This window comes from Dendrobium catenatum, unplaced genomic scaffold, assembly GCF_001605985.2.
Source record: "Dendrobium catenatum unplaced genomic scaffold, ASM160598v2 fragScaff_scaffold_1220, whole genome shotgun sequence".
Classification (NCBI taxonomy): Eukaryota; Viridiplantae; Streptophyta; class Magnoliopsida; order Asparagales; family Orchidaceae; genus Dendrobium; species Dendrobium catenatum.
The window spans coordinates 4,123,827-4,144,829 of NW_021319682.1; the positions used below are offsets into that span (position 1 = coordinate 4,123,827).

General features: G+C 34.6%; 2 protein-coding genes across 2 annotated transcripts in view; one reads left to right on the forward strand and one right to left on the reverse strand.

Moving 5' to 3' along the window:
• The first annotated feature begins 2,779 nt into the window (after nt 1-2,779).
• Nucleotides 2,780-13,154, forward strand: LOC110110053 (protease Do-like 1, chloroplastic). Its single transcript, XM_020841345.2, has 8 exons — nt 2,780-3,337; nt 3,754-3,876; nt 9,641-9,812; nt 10,464-10,501; nt 11,672-11,870; nt 11,993-12,145; nt 12,639-12,773; nt 12,856-13,154. The coding sequence occupies exons 1-8, from the start codon at nt 2,898-2,900 to the stop codon at nt 12,931-12,933; spliced, it is 1,338 nt and encodes a 445-aa protein (XP_020697004.1). The 5' UTR covers nt 2,780-2,897; the 3' UTR covers nt 12,934-13,154.
• A 5,214-nt stretch (nt 13,155-18,368) lies between these two features.
• The window catches only part of LOC114580706, a 37,082-nt gene continuing 34,447 nt past the window's right edge, over nt 18,369-21,003 (reverse strand). Inside the window, exons 23-25 of the mRNA XM_028699121.1 lie at nt 20,134-20,219; nt 19,190-19,295; nt 18,369-18,573 (exon numbers count right to left, since the gene is read on the reverse strand). Coding sequence (XP_028554954.1) covers nt 18,439-18,573; nt 19,190-19,295; nt 20,134-20,219 — 327 coding nt within the window. The 3' untranslated portion in view covers nt 18,369-18,438. The remainder of the gene's footprint in view (nt 18,574-19,189; nt 19,296-20,133; nt 20,220-21,003) is intronic.

Here is a 21,003-nt window from a genome sequence, read left to right on the forward strand (position 1 = left end):
TATATTTGCCGTATGGATTTGATTTATCGTAGGATAGATTTCTTTATGGAGCTGATTGTATTGATTTGATTTCAATTGACCTGATGCTTTCATTGTATAGATTTGTTTTCAATTGCTAGGTCGATTTATTGAGTTGATTCGATTGTTCGATGGATTTCCCTGCTGATAGATAATTGACTGGAAAGTGCTTTATTGATTGAGATGATTTCCCTACTGTAGCATCGTACGTCGTCATTATTGAACCTACCGTAGTGTCATTGAATATTGTATATTGATATCGAGTAAATCGTATTGAATATAACTGGATTGACTGATTTGCAAGAGTACGTTCTGACATGAGTCCCTTATTGAATTAATTGACGCTATTGATTGCTATTAATTGATACAGACATCCTATTGATTTGATTGATGATATAGATACAATGAATTGACTAGATGATACGATTGATTGGACTGATAGTATTGATTGATAGACTCTGCTATGATGAATAGATATTGACTAGAAGCACTTATTGATTTGATTGCTGGGGAATATTGATTTATCGATGTTTTTACCGCTGTATTGATAATTGACTATTGATTTCCGCACTGCATTGACTACTGATTTGATTTCCGCTGTATAGACTTGATTTCATTGACTAGGTGGTTTCTTTAACTTGTTGTTTTATTTGGGGTTTTTTTTGTATATCTTTGACATACATAGATTTTTTGTTTTGTTTTGTGATTTCTAGAAATATATGAGCAACAACTCTCAATTATGCAAACCCCCCTCCCCCGAAGAACATAAAAAATCAATAAAACTAATATAAATACTACAAAACTCTTCTAAAATGAAAAATGGAAGATGAAGACATCATAGTCATAGCCTTACTTTTTTTCTATAATAAGCATAAATGACTCATTGCTTGCTGCATAAAGTACAGGAGTAGCGGTGAATATGTTTTCATCATCATGATAAAAGATATTAGAAAATCAATCAATATATGAATACTCTAACGGACCTTAACATTAAGATCTAGTTCATGAACAAGTATAATTCATAGTTCAACTACTACTCATCTTTGTAATTATGACAATAATTAAATGGTGATACAAGAAAATATATTATTTCAAAATATTTAAATTATGATCATCGTACCTCAATGGTTAATGATTTTGCGCTAGGGCATAAATTCAAAGCCATTGACTCATGAATTTTTTGAAATTCATGGATGATGAAAACCACTCCTAATTGCGCAACTAATTCTACAAACCCAACGAAATTAATGTAAATGCCCAATTTCATTAGCCAACATTAAAACCAACAACTTAAGCATATTGATTAATCATTATTCTATTATGATTAATCAATTGATGCCAAGGACTAATGCTCCCCAAGGGAGCACTGAGATGAGATTCGAATTCGATTGTTGAATATCTAATTAGAGAAAAGATGAAGTCATTTTCCATTATAATTTTTTGGTGAAAAAGAGTAATAAGTTAAGTGTGAGCTCCTTTAACATGACATGCTTAGCTCCTCTAACATGTCATGTTATGTTCCTTATTAAGATTTTTGAACTATTGTATAGGACATTTTTTTTTGAACAAGGGATCAATATATAAGCATCAAGTTTTCCACCACTCTCATTAGAGATTTCCTTTTACTCTCTTGTGAGCATAAACAAGTCATGAAGAAAGGAGATTACTCCTATCCAAACATATTCATCCTTTTCTCATACAAAATTATTTAAGCTCATTTTCTTAACTCATTACAGTGTTCTAATATTGTGTGAACATGACTTCATCTACTATCATGAGAACTTATTTATGATTATAATTTAGTAATGGTAATAAGTTTATTTTAATGAATTTAATATTTTACTTAATTCAATTAATTTTTAATTATGAAAATGTGTAAGCTTAATTACTCTAATAAGATAAGCCCATTGAATATATACACCTACTTATTTTGATAATATTACTCAGGAAATTTATTTATGTCCGTACTACTAAGACTTAAAATTGTTATTATCCACCCATCTTAGTTTTTGATTTAACGCATTGCGTAAGGGCATGAGGGCGAAACCAAATAAAATAAGAGGTAATAAGCCACCCTATCTACTAGGTTCAATAATGGGGAGGGAGACTGAATTCAATATTTTTGTAACACGTTTCATTGAGCTCATCAGCTAAAGCAGTGGAGGCTCAATAGGGCTGAGTTTTTCAGCTAGGCTTATAAAGTCCTAACGATCGGTTTAAAAATAATATAGGCTGGATTAGGCTGCAATGATGTATTTAGTCAAAGTAGGAGTGCAATTGAGTTAGCCGGCTTATGAGTGCACTCACACTTGACTCAATAACGAGCTTATGAACCGAGCTTATCGAGCTTTGAGCTTGAGTTCAAACAGTTTTTCAAATTCGTGAAGTAATTGAGCTTGAGTTCAATGAACTGGCTGCTCGACTCGGTAGCTTGTCGAGTTGCTCGAATAACAACGGAGGCGAAATAGCGGGTTCAGGCTAAATCAATTGAGCGGGTTGTATCTAAAGAGCAGGTCAAGTTCGTATGAAGATAAACAATTCGAGGCAGGCTCTTAGTTACCTTGGATTAATTATTCTGTGAGGACGCCAGACGTCATCTAGAGGCCAACCTGAATGTGCCACGTCACCTCTGTACTCGATACCGCTGACGTGACGTATTCTGATTGGTCTCCAAACATATGATCTCCGCACAGAATAATTTTTCCCAAAGTATGGGGTTAGACAGCAGATGTGGGGTTGGGTTAATGGGCTGGGCGAATCGGGTCTGTAACGAATAGGAGAAGAATTCCAGAGAGCTCGTGTCCACTCGGGAAGGAGAGTGGTACAATCCAGCTGAGACAAATTAGCAGACTTGGCGTCGAGGTGTTGGATACTCGAGAATGGCTGCTGCTTCTGCTCAGCCATTGCTCTCCCTCCGCCCCTCCATCTTCTCTTCTAAATTTTCTGTCTTTCTTCCTCGCCCCTCATCCCTTTCATCGATCTCTTCGAAGCCCTCGACGATTGCCTCCCTCCACTCCCGCAGATCAAGATTTCCTGCCGCTGCCGCTTCTTCCTCTACTCCTCCCTTTTCTAACAGAATCTCAGAGCAGGCAGATGATGGCGCTGGCCTTGGCGGCGTAATTTCTGCTGCCATTGATTCGATCGCTCTCGTCCTGACATCGGTGGCTCTGTCCCTCTCTCTTTTATTGGTCGACGTCGACGCCGCGTCGGCCTTCGTGGTAAGTACGCCGAGAAAGCTCCAGTCAGATGAGCTCGCCACAGTTCGACTTTTCCAGGATAATACCCCCTCCGTTGTCTACATCACCAACCTTGCCGTCCGGTATGATCCTCTTCCGTTGATATTTAACTGGTCCGTCTAAGATTCCGAAATCTACTTAAGATTTAATGAGTTGTTACTACTCATTTATTCGATATTGATTCCTTGATCGAAATTGCTCTCCACACGAAGGCAATTAAGGCGCAAAACGGAAACCGAACTCATCACTTGCATCTATAATTTCTGCTGAAGTGCTTCTGTAATTTGCGCTTCTAAGACAATTAATTTGCTCTTTGTTTGAAATTCAGTTTTATTAATTCTACCGAAGCATCATCTCAGCTTAAAATCTTATTTTTCTCCCTTTGTTAGGGAGACCATTCGAGTACTGCGCTTCATCTAATTTAAGCCTTCCATGCCTTGTCGGAATTTCAGCGGCTTCTATTTGTTAATTCCTTTCTTTCTTCTTCACCGTTTGATAGGCAGGATGCATTCACCCTTGATGTGTTAGAGGTGCCGCAGGGGTCTGGCTCGGGATTTGTTTGGGACAAGCAGGGCCACATTGTCACCAATTATCATGTAATTAGGGGAGCTTCTGATCTCAGGTTAGTGGGAACTTTTTGTGTTCAGTTTTAATTGGGAATTTGATACAAATATTTTCAGTAAAAAAGAACATAAAATAGGAAATTAAACCAATTCTGCTATTGTGATGGTTGGAAGAACCGTCGATTTGAAATTTCCACTTACTAACAGCTTGAAAATATGATTTGAATATGCTTTTTACAAGTCACCTGTTTTAGCTGGACCATGTGGCATTTCAGTTTCTCAAAGCTGCAATTGTAAAAAGCATATTGTGACACGCTGCTGAATTTGACCTCTCAGCCTTAGATTGTAGTGGTAGCTGTGAAAAGCCACACACACAGCATAATCGTTGAAGCCTGGTAAACAAACTCATAGTTGAGATCTTAGTTGTCTAAACTTATTTTTTCCTTGTATTCCTTAGCGTAGATATATTATTTTCTTCATTAAAATTCTTCAAGAACTTTGTTTTAATTATGCAACTAGACTTAATTTTAGACTGCTTGAAACACAACAATCATTCGCTACTATGTTCTTATTATGTGTTTTTTTTAGATATTGGCCCAGGTTTAGGTTATGTTTGCCTTGCAAGACTCCATATCAGAATCTATAGTTATATATAGGTGTATAGTTTGATGTAATTTGGAGCAACTTGTAATAAGCCCTTCAATGAAGTAAAGCTCCTGGTTAGCTCTCTTCCTTCTCTCTTCCCTCTCTCTCTCTCATACAAGATCAAGAAGAACCTTCTTTTTCCTCATGCAAGAAATGTAACAGTTTTGCATACAAGAATATTCTTGTCAGTAAAGAGGACCAGTTTAATATTTTAGTTTTGCATGAAGATCTAATACACATACAAATAAAGAGGAGTTGATTGAAATACAAAGGTTTTTATGTTGAAAATCCGAAAAGAAAAAAGAAAAAAATCTGTCCAAATTGAAATGATTCTACCCATATATGCTACTAGTTATAAATGTTGCCTTTCCTTATAGTTAAGAAGATGTTGGTACAATATAATATACACTAATTGTAAAGGATTGATTCTAGGTAAGAGTTGAAAGAGCTTTGAGGCATTCAAGCTGTCTTCAAAAGATCTTTAGCTATCTATTTGGTTGTTTTTCTTTGAGTGGAGATCATAGACTAAGAATTCCAGCATAAATTTAGGTTTTTGATGCTGGGTTAGAGTTGGTGTCTACGATATGCATTGGTCTTAAGTGAAGGTGTGCATTAATGTTAGCTGTGATGAAGTTGGCTGAAGTCAACTTTTTTTACGATGGCATGCATCAATAATATTGTCAATGGTGGGTGACGAAGTTAGCAGATGTCGGTGTAGTTGGACATCAGTAGCCAGGATCATATAGTGGGGTGATAGTCGGGCAATAGTTGCTTGAGGACTGTAGTTAAGCGACTATGTTCATGAGACCGTTAGAGTATTGAAGTCTATGGTTGGATGGCAAAGATCAACGATGGTGATTCGACTGCAGTGGTAAAATGGCATTGGTTCCATTGTGGTGGTTGGACGACGCTGGTCAGACGATGATGTTTGGATGGCTATGGTTTGATGGTGGTGGTCCATCGGCGATGGTATGATGATGGTAGTAGTTCGATGGTGGTGGTTCATCGGTGGTAGTCGAGTGATGGCAGTCTGGTAGAGCTCTAGGATTATTTAAGCCATTGATTTTTCTTGAATCTCAAGCCAGTAGTCTCCATGTTGTAGAAAGTGTGGTGTATTTATAGTTTTTGTGAGTGACATGTCTCGTAAATATAGCCAAAATACAGAGCACTCCATCAATTTGCCTAATTAAACCACCCAAATTGATTTTTCTTATCATTCTTTGGGCATTTAAGCATCTTAATGATATTAGAATTAAGCGATCTTGAGCTCCTTGAGTGCGTCTCATCGAGGCGCTCAATTTGACTATAAGCGTACAAGATTTGGAAATCGTTTGGTCTCTAATTAGTATCCCAAAGTTTGCAATTATATTTCAAATGCTTGATCTAGGATAACTTGAACTCGGATTGAATTACTTTTGGTGTCAATGGGTTCGTCTTGTCAGAATGTCCAATTTAACTATAGGTTTGCTGGAATTGGACTTTAGATGGCCCTGAATTTGATTTTGAAAGATTTCAATTTAATTATGCATCGCGTTTCATGCCTGATTAAGTTGCTTTTTGCTGAATAAACTTTTACCTATGAGTGCATGCTCCTCGTAAATAAACTTGTGTCATGTATTAAGTAGCTTACATGCAATAATCATGCCTCCAAAATATATTGGGTAACACAACTTCAGCAACAAAAGGGAGGAAGCAGATGCAGAAGAATATGAAGATGATTGGATATATTAGATAAAAGTGTGATAATTAGAATACAAGATCACTCCATAAAAGTTCTTTTCAATCCTTGCATAGAGCTAAGAATTCCTCACCCTTTTCACTAAGAAATGAAGTGAGGGGAGAATGGAATGGATTCCGGTTATATATGGAAAGAACACTGTTTGTGTACGCGCGCATGTGTGTATATATATATATATATATATATTTGTGTGTGTGGGTGTATATATATATCTTGATGATAGACAACTTGATTAACTAAGATTTGTTTGAGCATTCTCGTGCTGCATGCCAAATTGCATAAATAATATCTTCTAAGTAGGAATTAACATGAAAAAAAGTTTCTTCTAAATTAACACAAATGCAAGTATAAATAAATCTTTGTCAGTCTTGATCATCAAATAAGCAGATGGTAGATTGCGTCATTTTGATGCCTTTGAGTTCAAGTCATAGCAGCAAGCTTGACTCATGCTTCTGCTCAAGCTACAATAGTGGGCTCATATTAAGTTCGAGCACAGAGGTTCTCCTTATGAATTATTTTCTTACATGCCATTTTTAGTTTATTTAATTATTAGTATTATCTTTATTTTAAATTAGATGTAAGGATGTTTAGTAATTATTTAGGAATTAGATTTGAACTAAAATTAGCTTTGTCTTATCTTTTAACCTTATTTCTATTAGGATGGATTTTATGATTTATAAATGATTATTGTATGATGAGATGCAGTTACAAGTATTTCTTTTCCTAATTCTCTCTCCTATCTCACTCCTACAATTCTCTTTCCACTCAAGCTGATTGTTCCCTCTCCTAAACTACATCTCTCTTGATGCTCTTATAGTGTCTCGAATAATATTGCTACAATACCACAACAACACCGCTCCAATATCTCAGTTCTTTGCTGCTACACTAATGCTATATTGATTTCCTTGCACCTCTTTTCTGCTATTTACGGATGACACTTCTCACTAAAATTTAATAAGAAAAGTGTTACACCTTGAATGATAAAAACAACGAGAAAATAACGACTAGAATTGTAGGAGATGAAAACACAAATTTAAAATTATATTGTCGAAATACACATCAGAAATAGATGCCAGAACACCACAAAATACAAGTGATCCACTATTGGAGAGGTGGATCGGCTCTCCCAAACAAGCACCTTATCCTCAAGGTAGAATAATGGAAATTGCTTCTTAATCATCTCCTACAATTCCCACGTAGCTTCATAATCAGATAGATCCCTTCATCGAACTAGGACCTCCTTTGCTCCTATTGTCCCTTTCCGTATTCCAATGACCTCCATGAGGAAGATGGAGTGTGATCTCCGATAGCACGCCTTAGTTGTGATACATGGAATACTGGGTGTCTTGATGATGATGTTGGTATCAGATGATAAGCTACTTCCCCAATGCGCTCTGTCACCTTATAAGGTCCGAAGTAACGTGGTGATAGATTCTCATTCTTCCTCTTGGCTAGTGTCTTATGCTATGATGCACCGACACGGACACGGCAACACGGACACGACACGACACGGACACGGGACACGACAAATTTTAAAAATATAGGACATGGGTGCGGCGTGGACATGGCATAATATTTTTTTAATATAATATATAATAATTTTTAAAAATATAGGACACGGACACGGCGTAGATAGATGGCTCTTTTGAAACTTCACCTAATCCACCCCCACAAGCAGCAAAGCTCATTTTGCTAACAAATCAATCATACATATGAATACATCAAATTAAATTGATATGAAGTGAAATCAAAATTTCCTAATAATAAGACAACATGAATACAACAATATACCGGTCTGCCGGGGGTCAAAGGGGGCGTTGCCCCGGTACCGAGCATGTACTGAGCGGTATCGAGCATGTACTGAGCAGTACCAAGCATGTACTGAGCGGTACCGAGCATGTACCTAGCGATACCGAGCATGTACATAGTGATACCTCATTTAATAACCGGACACGCGTGTCCGATTTTAATTTTAATTTTTTAAATTGCGACACTCCAATGCCGTGTCGGTGTCCGACGCGTGTCCGTGTCCGACACGTGTATGACACTGCATACCCTCTTTAAGTGCCGTGTCGGTGCATCATATGCAGGGTCTTAAAGAAATTTCAAATAAACTCTATCCTCGGGGTCGAACTACACTTCCCATCTGTGTTCATTTGCCTTCTTTTTCATAGGTTGTTGAGCTCTCAATAGATGCCCTTTGAGTTCTGCTATTATTCTGTCTCTCTCCTTCAAGTACTAATTTACAATGGATATTGGTGTAGTGCTCTTCCCATAATGTATCAAATGAGGTGGATCCCTCCCATACATAATTCTGAAAGAGGTAGTATGTGTGGAAATATGTATTATATCAATATTCTGCCGATGCTAATAATTTGGCCCATAGTTTTGGTGTGTCAGATACAAAACAAGGCAAGTATGTCTCTACGGTCATGTTGACCACTTCCATTTGGCCATCCGTCTGTGGGTGATATGCTGTGTTTCTTTTCAGGATAGTCCCTTGTATTTTGAATAATTCCTTTAAAAAGTGGTTGCGAAACACCTTGTCTATATCTAATCCTATAAATTCAGGAATGCCATATAAGCACACTACCTCTCGAATAAGGACCGTGGCATATATATAATGTATCAGTGGTAAAAGAAAAGATATAAGAATATTTTTACCGTGAATTACTATTTCATTGGTTTTACTTGCTCTGTCGTTTCTTCCGCCCGGCAGCTCCTGCATCACATCAGTTATTCTCATCTTTGTTTTGCTTGGACTTGATTCAGTGCTTTTAACTGTCAGTTTGCCCATGAGGGAATCCCCTTTATTATGATCAACAAGTTGACAAAATCATTGTTGTTAGCAGAAGCTCCGTCGTTAAATAATTGTGGGTTGACTGCATGGTTCCTCAGCCATAATTAATTATTAAGACCTACATTTATAGTTAGACCCCTCTAATAATTTCATAATTTCTTTTTTTTTTTTGAGTCTGGGAATTAATTCATGCACATCATTCGTACGATTATTATATAACTACATATAAACCTCGGAAAACAAAGGCCCTTCCAAGGGGCAAAAACAAGTTTTGTTAGGGATATGCTTGCTAGTAATGTTTTATATCTATGCTTTTAGTATTAGATACGCCATTTTACTTAAATGACACTGTTTTCCATAGACAAAGCACTTTTAGGTTTCTTTTGGGATAGCTTTCGTACTGCTTTTTAAAATGGCTTTATAGTACAAAAATTTCAAATTCAAGAAATTTTTGTACTAAAAAGCTGTTTTAGAAAGCAAAAGAAAAAGCCGTCCCAAACGAAGCCTTAATCTTACTTGATAATGTGCATGATAATTATTTAGTGCTTGGGTTTTATGTAGCTTGATTAGATTGAATGTTATCTTCGTTTGCTGTTGTTCTATGCCGTTAAAATTTGATTATCTTGTTGTATGTATACAGGGTCACCCTTGCTGATCAATCAACATATGAAGCAAAAGTTGTGGGATTTGACCAAGATAAGGATGTTGCAGTGTTGCGTATTGAGGCACCAAAGGATAAGCTTAGACCCATTCCAGTGGGTGTCTCTGCTGATCTGTTAGTGGGTCAGAAAGTTTATGCTATTGGAAATCCTGTGAGTTGAGAATTTTAGCTGAGCCATATCATCTTCATGATATGTACTGTATTGGATTTAGAGCATCAGGTTTGCAACTTAAAGTTTGCTTCAATAAATTTATGATAACTTAGACTTTATTTGGGACGGCTTTCTTACTGCTTCTTAAAGCAGCTTTCTAATATAAAAAAAATAATTTTTGTACTAAATAACTGCTTTAAGAAGCAATAAGAAAGCCTTCCCAAATGAAGCCTTAGAATTTGTAGGCCATATCACTGGAAATGCAGCTGCGCAATTGTCATTTCTGTTTCTTCTTGGTATCTTATGATACGAAGAAAATCAAACCAATTTAAACATTTTCTTCTCACAATTTACTTAATTTACAAGGTTTCTTGAACTAGTTCTGGTTCCTTGTTTCATCAGCTATGTCAAGGCTGCAATGAACCTTTTGTGAATTTCCTGCTGTACTCTTGTCCAATATCTCTACATAACATTTCTTGAATTTCATGTTCCCGATAAAATTTTCAAGCTAGGGGGTTCTAGAACTTCAACCAGTTTCATGTACGATTGTCCTCATGAATTTAGTATGGATGTTACTCATATATCTGTGCTGTTCACCCCAATATAGTTTTTGATTACTGGTTCATATCTACTTTTACTTATTTTTTGCAGTTTGGACTCGACCACACTCTTACTACAGGTGTAATCAGGTAGTCCCCCCTCTCTCCATTCGACAGCAAAGTGTTTGGAAGCAAGTCACCATTTCAATATAATTAAGGCCTGAATCGAGACAAATTCGGCAAACATGGTTCAGATTTGTTTCACAAATCTGATTTTTTCCCATCATCTCTGGGAGTATATTCGCAAAATTGCATGCATATCATTTATTTTTTGTTGGAAAGTTTTGTAACACTCAAATCTTGTCTATTTGGAAAGCTGATTCACAACTACTTTCATTAATAATAATACCATACAAATGTAAATGATCTCAACAAAATTAGAACTCATTTTTTTTCTTTTTTTAAATTATCAATGATTTGATCATGGAGCATACAAATATATGATATTAATTTTGTGTGGAATCTGATTGTGATGATAAATTGGGTTGTATCGTGGCCTTGGACCTCAATTCCATCAATCAAGCTCGCTAGGGGGTTGCAGGGGGTCCTTCCACTGCTTGGGTTCGGATGCTTTGCGCCTGAAAAATTTTTCCCCAAACAATCATATAGCATTGTGGCGGTGTGTATTTGAGTGTTGCGGCGTTGTATTTTCTGGTTGGAGGTGGACAAAGAGTGGAAAGTTGTGACGCTCCAAACACTTGTATTGCATCCCTACAAACCTTGGCGTTGCGGTGCTATTATGCATATTGGAGACAGAGTGGAGGACCGTGGTGTTCCAAACTTGGAGCTGCGAGGTGGGCTGGGCAGTTTTCTTTCTTCTTTTTCATGAAGGGTTACATCCCTCGGTGGTTTTAATTAGTTCTTGAAAGAGAATGATGAAATGGTGAAGAGAGACAAGGAGAGAGACAAGGAGAGAATGAGAGAGAAGAGAATTATGTACTATTTCTTCCAAAATTTCATAGTAAATTTCTTGGTGTGTTGTGACTCCGTAATTTTTTCTTGGTTTCGAATTTTTTCATGTTAAATCCCAGTGTTCTTTCTTTTCTACTATATTTTCTCTTTTTTGTTTGTGTGCTTTTGCTTTGTTTTACTTCCCCAACATATGAGTTTATTAGTTTTTGTTTTTTGTTTTGCATTGTGTTTGATATGTAAATAAGAAAAGATCGAGTGATTTGTATATATATATATATACACACACATTTATTTTCACAACTATTCTTAACCATTTTTATCATGCCCTTTCTTGTCACTTCTCTCCAGTGGATTGAGAAGAGAAATCAGCTCTGCCGCTACTGGGCGGCCTATACAAGATGTCATCCAGACAGATGCTGCCATTAACCCGGGCAACAGTGGTGGACCTCTGCTTGATAGCTCTGGAAATTTGATAGGCATAAACACAGCTATTTATTCTCCTTCTGGGGCATCCTCCGGCGTCGGTTTTTCTATTCCCGTTGACACAGTGCGACATCATTCTAAATTATCTGATCTTAAAACCATTAACACAGCTCATCCTAACTATAACTTCAAAAATATTTCGAATTTCAGTCCTAAATCATTCCTTGTTTACCTCTGTTTTCTCAGGTGGGTGGCATTGTTGAACAACTTGTGAAATTTGGTAAAGTTACAAGACCTATTTTAGGTATCAAATTTGCTCCAGATCAGTCAGTTGAGCAGCTTGGTGTCAGTGGTGTGCTTGTTCTTGATGCTCCTCCCAGTGGTCCTGCTGGCAAGGCGGTATAACTAACCAACCTTGAAAGTTGGAATATATTAGAATATCTGTTTCATTTGGAATGACTTTTTTATTGCTCCTTAAAACAGCTTTTTAGTACAAAAATTAAAACTTTTGTACTAAAAAACTACTTTATACAGTAGCAAAAATGCTGTCTCAAACGAAGCCTAAGGCTTTACATTATAAGATGACCGGAAATTAGCATTTTAGACTTCACTTGGGACGGCTTTCTTACTGCTTCTTAGAGAAGCTTTCTATAAAAAGTTATTTTAAGAAACGGTAAGAAAGTTGTCTCAAATGAAGTCTTAGTGCATCATATTGAGCTCCATTTTTATGACTAATCTTCTATGTATTATCTATCATTCCCACTTTCTTAGCAGTTGGGAATGATTTGATTGATAGAATTAACGATAAATAAACAAATCATTTACTTTTCCTGCCAAATACTAGACTTACAAAATTTGGATCCCTTTGGCATTTCTTCTTGGCAATTTGCAGGGCCTTCGACCAACCAAGCGAGATGAATATGGTCGCCTTGTTCTTGGAGATATCATAACTTCTGTCAACGGCAAAAAGGTTGCAAATGGTAGCGACTTGTACAGAATATTAGACCAGTGCAAAGTTGGAGAAAAGGTAAAAATAGTCTTCATTTTCCCTTCCTCGTTCAAAAAATGGATGAACAACCATCTGTTTTCTTCTTCTTGTTGTTTCTCAGGTGATTGTGGAAGTTTTGAGGGGAGATCACAAAGAGAAATTCCCTGTGATCCTTGAGCCAAAGCCTGATGAATCCTGAAACTCTTCACCATCAAGCTCTTCTTATAATACCAAGCCAGCTATAGGTTTATTACTGTATATTATGTGTATTAAAATCATCAAATATACCCTTGTAGTGTTGATAGTAATTATAATATTCTAATCTAGCTTGTTTTGTACTGTGATCACAAACTCCTTATGTGTAATTGATCTTTCATTCACTTGTAAAATATTTGAAAAATGAAATCATAAATTTTTATTTGATAAATTGATCTGCTTGGATGAGAGGGTGCTAGGGAGGAATATTCAGATAAAAAGTTGATAAAAATGATGGAGAATTTTTTCTTTAAAATAGTAAGATATTTGATTTAAATTATAGGGCATTAAAAAAAAGGCAGGATGATTATATTTGATTATTTTTTCTGAAGAGTTCTTTTAAATGTTAAAGGTTATTAAGCATTGGCAAATTTAAATATACATTAAATTGTTTAGAAGCTTATGTTTTGTTTATTAAATAATACATATTGTGAAAGTGTCAAGTGGCTTTATAATAAAATGAGTAATTTTTAAACTTTATATTTAAATGATATGATAGGTAGTTGAACTATTGTTATTTACTTTAATAGTAAGGGGTTGTTTTGTTGGTTGAAAAAAGAATATAGTGTAAAAGGAATGTGGTGTAAAAAAAATATTTTGAAGTTGTTTGAATGAATGTAAAGTAATTGAAGATGAATAATATTTTTTGTTTGTTTGGAAGTAATAAATGTATAGTAAAGTTCTAGATGGCGACGGTTGGAGGTGGGCGGCATCTGATGATAGTGGTGGTGGGCGGTGGGTGACAGCAATTGGTAGTGGGCGAGGCTGGGCGGATGAGCAGTGGAGGTGGGCAACAATGTTGGTGGATGGCGGTGGTGGAGGTTGCTGGCAGCGATGTTCACGGAAGGAGCAAGTGGTGTAAAGCATTCTCGCCTAAAATTGGAGGAGAATGTTTTACCTCGAAATTGAATTAGGATGAAATACACTATATTTACTTTTTCATCCAACCAAACACCAAAAAGTGGAAAAGCAAAGCATTGTTAATACTTTGCATTCGCTTTTCCTCCATCCAAACCGCCCCTAAGAAAGAAAAGGGCTTACTCCATAGGCCTTTGAAGAGATCTTTATGGCTTTTAAACATCTCTGCGTTATAAACTGTAGTTTTATGTTGAAGCTTTCTTATAGCCTGTTATCTTATAGGAACTAATCATACATTGCATTGGCCTTGTGGACAAGTGGTCCTAAGCATACGTTTTTGTTTTCCTTTTTTTTTTTTTGGTAAAATGAGGCCTTAGTCAATTCCTACAATTACAAAGAATAGGTACAAATGGGTAAAGACTGTGATATATGTCTCAACAAGATTGAAAGGATCCGCATCAAAAAATTTGCAATACTTAAAATAATTTAAAAATAGCAAGGAAATAAAAGTTTACAAAAAGATATTTAGGAGAGAAATTATTCTGTGTGAAGGCCGGATGCAACTCTATGTCTGAAGACTAATCAGGTGCAATCATGTCAACGGTACTGAGCGAAGGGGTGACATGACACATTATAGTTGGTCTCCATACATCGTTCGGCATCCGCACAGAAAATTTCTCCATTTAGGATGAGAACTTCTAGAACACCGTTCAGGGAGTGCGGTAACGAGAAAGTGGGAGACTAACTAACAAGATACAGATGAGAATTATCATCGTCCAAAATACTCTCAATAGCAATTATTTAACTACATATTGCTACGAAAATCTTTCTTGGCATAAGTAAATTAAAGCATCAAACAGCAATTAGCATAAATTCAGAAAAAAAAAATCCTTATTTTTTGCTTTTTTTCTGCATTACTAATTTTACTTAAGTTTTGTTTAAATGCTAATAGTTATTTATCATGAGCCTTAAACCTATTTATATTACTTGCATTAATTGAAGTTTAATTTATTTTGAAGCTTACGATGCATAGTTTATCAAGCAATACAATAGTAAAAGTGACACGTGGCTTCATAATGGTATGTGCAATTTCTAGAATTTATATTTACAATAATATGAATTATTTTTATTTGCTTTTAAAAATTATTTCATTTTGTTATGTGCTAGAAATTTTCAATCGGTGGAGTATATATTTTACACTCAGTTTTGTACAAAATTCATCACACATAGATAAAAGTAGTAACACTAGAATTTTTTTTTGAGAAAAATCCAAAAAAGAAAAAAATAAAGAATTTTTTTACAAGAATCATCTTTTATTCACCTTTGAAGGAGTTTAAACAAAAGCTTGATTTTCTCTGATGGAGATTATAGAAATTAAGTGTCAAAAAAAAAAAAAAAAAAAAAAAAAAAAAATCAACAATAGGACTTGAATTTTCCAATTATAAAAAATAAATGCCCACAAGAGGACAAATATACCCTGCAACATGGTTGGTTAGATCTTGATAGTATTATGGAGATGGTGATAATTTTTGATGCTGATCGTCAGTTGTGATCGTGATTGTCAGTGACAATCACTAGTAGTGGTCGTCAACAGTGATATCTGAAAAATGCAAGAGTGTTCTTTCTAGTTCTCACTCTCTCTGCCTCCCCTAATGTGAAGAATCAGCCCTATTTATAGGCTTTTTTGGATGAGCATTTTGATAATTTGAACCGAAATCTAAAATAATTCATCGTACAACTCATATTGATTCCATAGATCATGAAATATTTATTCAGCATTTAAGTGCCTTAATGATGTAAGAATTGCATGATCTTGAGCTCGTTGGATTCGTCTCGTTGATTTGCTCGATTCGGCTATAAGCAAGTCTAATTTGAAAATCATTTGGTCATCCAATGAATGCTCTAAAATTTTCAAATATATTTAAATCTCTTGATGTTAACCCATTTGGGATTGGATTGGTTTGATTTAGTGTCATTGGGTTTGTTATGTTGAGACGTTCAGTTTGATTACATGTTTGCTGATATTGGAGTTCAGATGGTCCCTAATTTAATTTTGAAAATTTCTAATTCAATTGTGCCTTGAGATTAATGAGAGTGCCAAAAATTTTGGTGACATGTCATATTTCATAGTGGTGTCAAAGTTTGACCTGACTTGAAAAATTTTGGGTTTGGGTCAACCAGTTTGACAGACTGGTCGGGTTCGAGTTCAATATCTTGATCTATTTTTAAAATTGGTTCGGGTTTGGGTTGACCTGAAAACCTAAATGTGATCAGAATCCTGCAACTCGTAGCCTGTCCATCACCGCATCACGCAACTCACGCCCGCATTTTACACCAGGCGCACTAAATCACGCTCGTCGCTTGCAATTCGCTAGCTTGATACTCTGGCTTGCCTCGCTCCCAGCCCCCCATGCTCAATGCTAGCCTCTTGCACCTGTAATTGCGTCGTGTGACACCCAGTGGCTAGCGCCTACCCAGTGGCTAGCGCCTACACCTGCACTCATCCATGCTCGCTCTGCGCTTGGATTGGGGAGGGTCGCATTTGGATTTATGAGCCGTTCTCATAATCGGGTCGGGTTCGGGTCAGACCAAAATAGTGACGGGTCATTTTCGGGAATGGAGTTGGGCCCGAACCCGACCCAAAAATCAGTTTTGACCTCTAATATTTCAGAATATTTATGACATTCTCCAACATTAAAAAAAAAACAGAGAGATTTTTTTTGATGTGTTTTTAGGGCAAATATTTACAACAAATATTTTTACACAAAAAAGCCATTGGTAAAATCTATACGGCATTTCAAAGATAAATAGAGATTAAATATTTATGAAAAGTTGGTACAAAGATGAATTGTATTCAAGCAATCAGAAGTTTGACATATGATGCCTCTTGGGCAATATGGTGAAAATTTTATCATTGTAGGCTACTATTTTGATCTTTTTCAGAGCCCTTAGCAAACATAGTAGAAGCAAACTACTGAAAGGGTTGATTATATTTCTAGATAGCATAAATTATCATATTTCAAAGATAATAATATGAAATAATACATCAAAGCTGATGATAATTCCAGATGGCATATAGTCATCCTCAAAAAATGACAATATGTATGGCACATGTTGTACTGTGATATTTGAATAACTTTTGATATTTATACGATTATTCTATACAACATGTTTAATGGGATTATGGTGAATGTATGACAATCATTAATGAGAGTATGGATGATGATGGGTAACATTGTCGTAGTCCTCATATGTGATGCTTATGATGTAGTTGTTATGATGATAACATGATCATGAATGAGACGAAAACAAGTAACATTCAATCTTTAAATGATTGTGTGAGATACTATTGATGTTGTATGTGACATATCTAAATGATCTGTTGATGGGAACATGATAAGTACAGTTAGATATTGAAACATTTTATCAACATAAAATATTTAGGGTTTATTAATTTAAGGGTAATGATTATATTTGAAAATAAAAATTTGCCCGATTATTACTTCAATTTTAATCAACTTTAAATCGGTCTTGATATATTTCTACTAAAATAAGATTGCTCGAAATGAAGTCGATTCAACTCACAAATGATCAAGATGAAATTTTTAATACGTGTAAGGTGCAATTTTGCAGTTTTTTTATTGTTCTTATTTGTTGAGCATAATTTTTTGTTGTTGTTTCTAAGAACTTCATTTGAGTCGAGTACCCATTTTTAATGAGAATCTATCTATATTTTTATTAAAATGTTTTTTTTTTCTTTCGTGAGAAGTTTTAGGGCACTTATTAACAATCCATTATTATCTTAAACTTCTCATTAGGGTTTATTTGCATTACATTAGCATATTTAATATGCCGCATCATAAAAATCAATGCCACAAATTCGTTGGTGGCATTTGATGTTTTGATGGGCCAATATAATTAAAATTTTGGATAAAGTTTAACAATTTTTTAATGAATTTGATAAAAGTAGGAAAAAATATACTTATTTTTATTATTGATCAATACTTATTCGTGGGATGAGTATTTTGATACAAAAAAATAGTGAAATGATAAAATCCCAAGGAATATTTTGAAATAAATTACACAATAGAGCATACATCAATTGATGCATTGTTCGTGGCGAGAAAAAAATCTTGTGGCCAAACTAGCGGTGGCGATAAGATGTTGCCACTATACCCTCTATAAACATGCCGTCTCCATATATGAAGTGACAACAACCGAATTGACTGGGTGAGCTATTCACTTGGAGTCAATTCATTCATAATTGTAGGAGTTGCCATTCGATTGATTCGAATATTTGCGAACTATTTACTACATATCATATTTCGCCTATGGGTTAACACATCTTTCTGAACTTATATGATCATCATTTCAATTTATGAGTAACAATTTAACCTCTTAATTGCCTTGAGTTCAATACTTTCCTTTTATAAGAAAATATTAAACACAATATAATTTTTTTATTCCAATAATAGTTAGCCTTGAGGATATATAAAACATAGCTCAAAATACACAAAATTACTAAAATTTCCTTGATGATATATAATACATGAAGCTTTGAAGTTGGAAAATCAACACCATAATAATGGTTTTAAGCCTCCCATGTCTCAAAATCACCATTGACAAAATCATAGTACCCACCATACAAAGCTAGGGTCTTCTTCTCGAGGCCTTCCTTAACATAAGAGTAGGTCTTCAGATTCTCAAGAGAAACTTTCACAGCTTCCTGCAAGTATTTAAAGGCCGATAAATTTGAGAATTAATAAGGAAACTAAGTTATGCATTGTCAAAATAATTCAAAAGTTATGTCATATAATACTGTTTGATTTATTGTTATTCGAAATACATTATCGACCGTTTAGCTCTCAATATTTATTTGCAGCCATGTTAATTATTTTATTTTCAAGTTTGGCCTATAAAAATAATAAATTTTATTAGTAGATCATTATTAAGATCCAACTTGAGCTCTAGTGATTGAATCTATAGTCAACTAAGCTAATCTATTAAAATAAGATTATTGTAGTTGGCTAATATATTATTAAAAGGTATAGATTATGATTATATTTAATAAAATTGAATAATTAGTTGATACACTAATAAATAATTAGTTTCTAGCTTAGGAAAATGTGTCAGCTAGAGCAACAAAATAAATTTAGGTCTAGTTTGGGAGCGTTTTTAGTCATTCTCTTCTTTAAAAAAAAATTTGTGCTAAAAATCTGTAGTAAAAAGTAGTAAGAAAATTATATTATTTGTGATAACTTTTTTATTGTTTTTTAAAGCAGTTTTTTAGTACAAAAAATTCTAATTGAAAAAAATTATCCCAAACGAAGCCTTGATCATACCTTCTCGCACTTTGAGCACTGTTCTTCAAAGGAGAGATCACCATGAGCTTGCTTCACTCTTTCTTTTGCCGGAGTGCAGATTTTGACCCAATCCTCTATAAAGTCACTGTGCATGAAAATTATTTAACTAATTAATAATATGACATATTTATGTCATTCGAATTATGCTTAAAGACATTATTTGAAGCATATTTCTTCAGAGGATTTCACAATTGAACAATAATAATCTTATTCTTCCTATGTGCATTATTGTTTCTCATTAATTAAATGGTAAAAATGGCCAAAAAAATTTAACCAAATTTCAAACCCTTTAGAAAGGATTATGGACTATTATTATAAAGAAAAAAAATTATATTAGAATAGTAATATATATTGCACAACTCTCAAAGCAATTCAATAAATTTTAAATTCATTGTAATATCCATTATATATGTATATTCTAACACAATTCTTTTATATTAAACCTTTTCTTTTAAATATAGGTTTGAAATTTCACCAAAATGCCAATGAAGATGGTGCCAAAATATGTTTGATTCGGGTCCGATTTGAAATTGACTCGACTCAATCCAACCAACCCAAACTCAATCCGCTAGCAATATGAACCCAACTCGATAACGGTTTAAATTAAACAATTTATTTTTATTAACTTGTTAATTATAGATTTTAAGTTTATTGATAAAAAATGAGAAAAATATACCAACAAATAAAATAATTAAAAAAATATTAAACTAAGTATTTTTTGGGTTAGAATTAGGTTGGCGGGTCAAGCCGAACAAAATCCTGTTTATTAAACAGATAGGAATACATGATTTGAACCCGAATAGATTATTAAAGAGGTAAACCCGAACCTAATTTTTTTAGTCCAATCTGAGTCGAATCATTTATTGACACCCCTTATAATTGTATCAATTTTACCATTTTAAGCTTATATATATTTAACTTACGTGCCAGTGGTACCATCATCTTTGATAGAGAGGAGCGCTTTGATGCCTCCACAACGACTGTGACCCATAACAATAATGTTCTCTACCTGTCATATAAATTTCTCTCGTTAAAATATTTTAGGAATTAAAAAATTAGCAATACAATCATACATTTTTTTTCTTTTAAAAACAAATCTAATTTATGGTTCATTTGAGATGACTGTAGTTTGTTATAAAAATAATTCTAGAGCTACGGTGGAGAAAATAATTTTTTTAAAAATTGTCAAAAAAAAAACAACTTCCTAGCATAAAAATTTATTGAAAGACAAACATTAATGATCAAACAAAAACTATGATAAAGATTTGAAAAATAAAACAATAAAAAAAAATATCCCAAATAAAGTTTTAGTTAAATTTTTTTAGAGATTTTATAAGCTGAAGATAAGTTGATGCCAATTGCTAATTAATTGCTATAATATCATGATATGACCCCAATCAACATTTTTTTTTTTCCGGAAAATTAGGGGCAAAACCCAATCCAACCAACTATTAGCGATGACCTTCAGAAGGCTATTAGTCAAAAAAGCAGTTTTGAATTCAATAAAGTCAAGTACAGCACATCGTTCATTACGGCGCTCATTGTGATAAGCTTTATGCATCCAACAAAGTCAAATTTCATGTAATAATATATGCTTTAAAAGAGGAATGATATATATATAGTTTAACGGCTTAGCATTGTATGAAAATTCAGCATACAAGCAGATAAGAGAGAGAGAGAGAGAGAGTGTGTGTGTGTAGCGGTCATAAGAGACATCAAAGCTTTTATGTGGAAACCCCTGAAAAGGGGAAAAACCAAGGGGTCTGGCCTATTTTGAATGAATACACTAATAT

What these genes read in the sequence shown, in the direction of transcription:
- LOC110110053 (XM_020841345.2), top strand. Translation starts at nt 2,898, where the DNA reads ATGGCTGCTGCTTCTGCTCAGCCATTGCTCTCCCTCCGCCCCTCCATC. An exon ending in TTTCTATTCCCGTTGACACA is followed by an intron (nt 11,871 to 11,992) that starts GTGCGACATCAT and finishes CTGTTTTCTCAG; the next exon opens with GTGGGTGGCATTGTTGAACA. An exon ending in GTGGTCCTGCTGGCAAGGCG is followed by an intron (nt 12,146 to 12,638) that starts GTATAACTAACC and finishes GGCAATTTGCAG; the next exon opens with GGCCTTCGACCAACCAAGCG.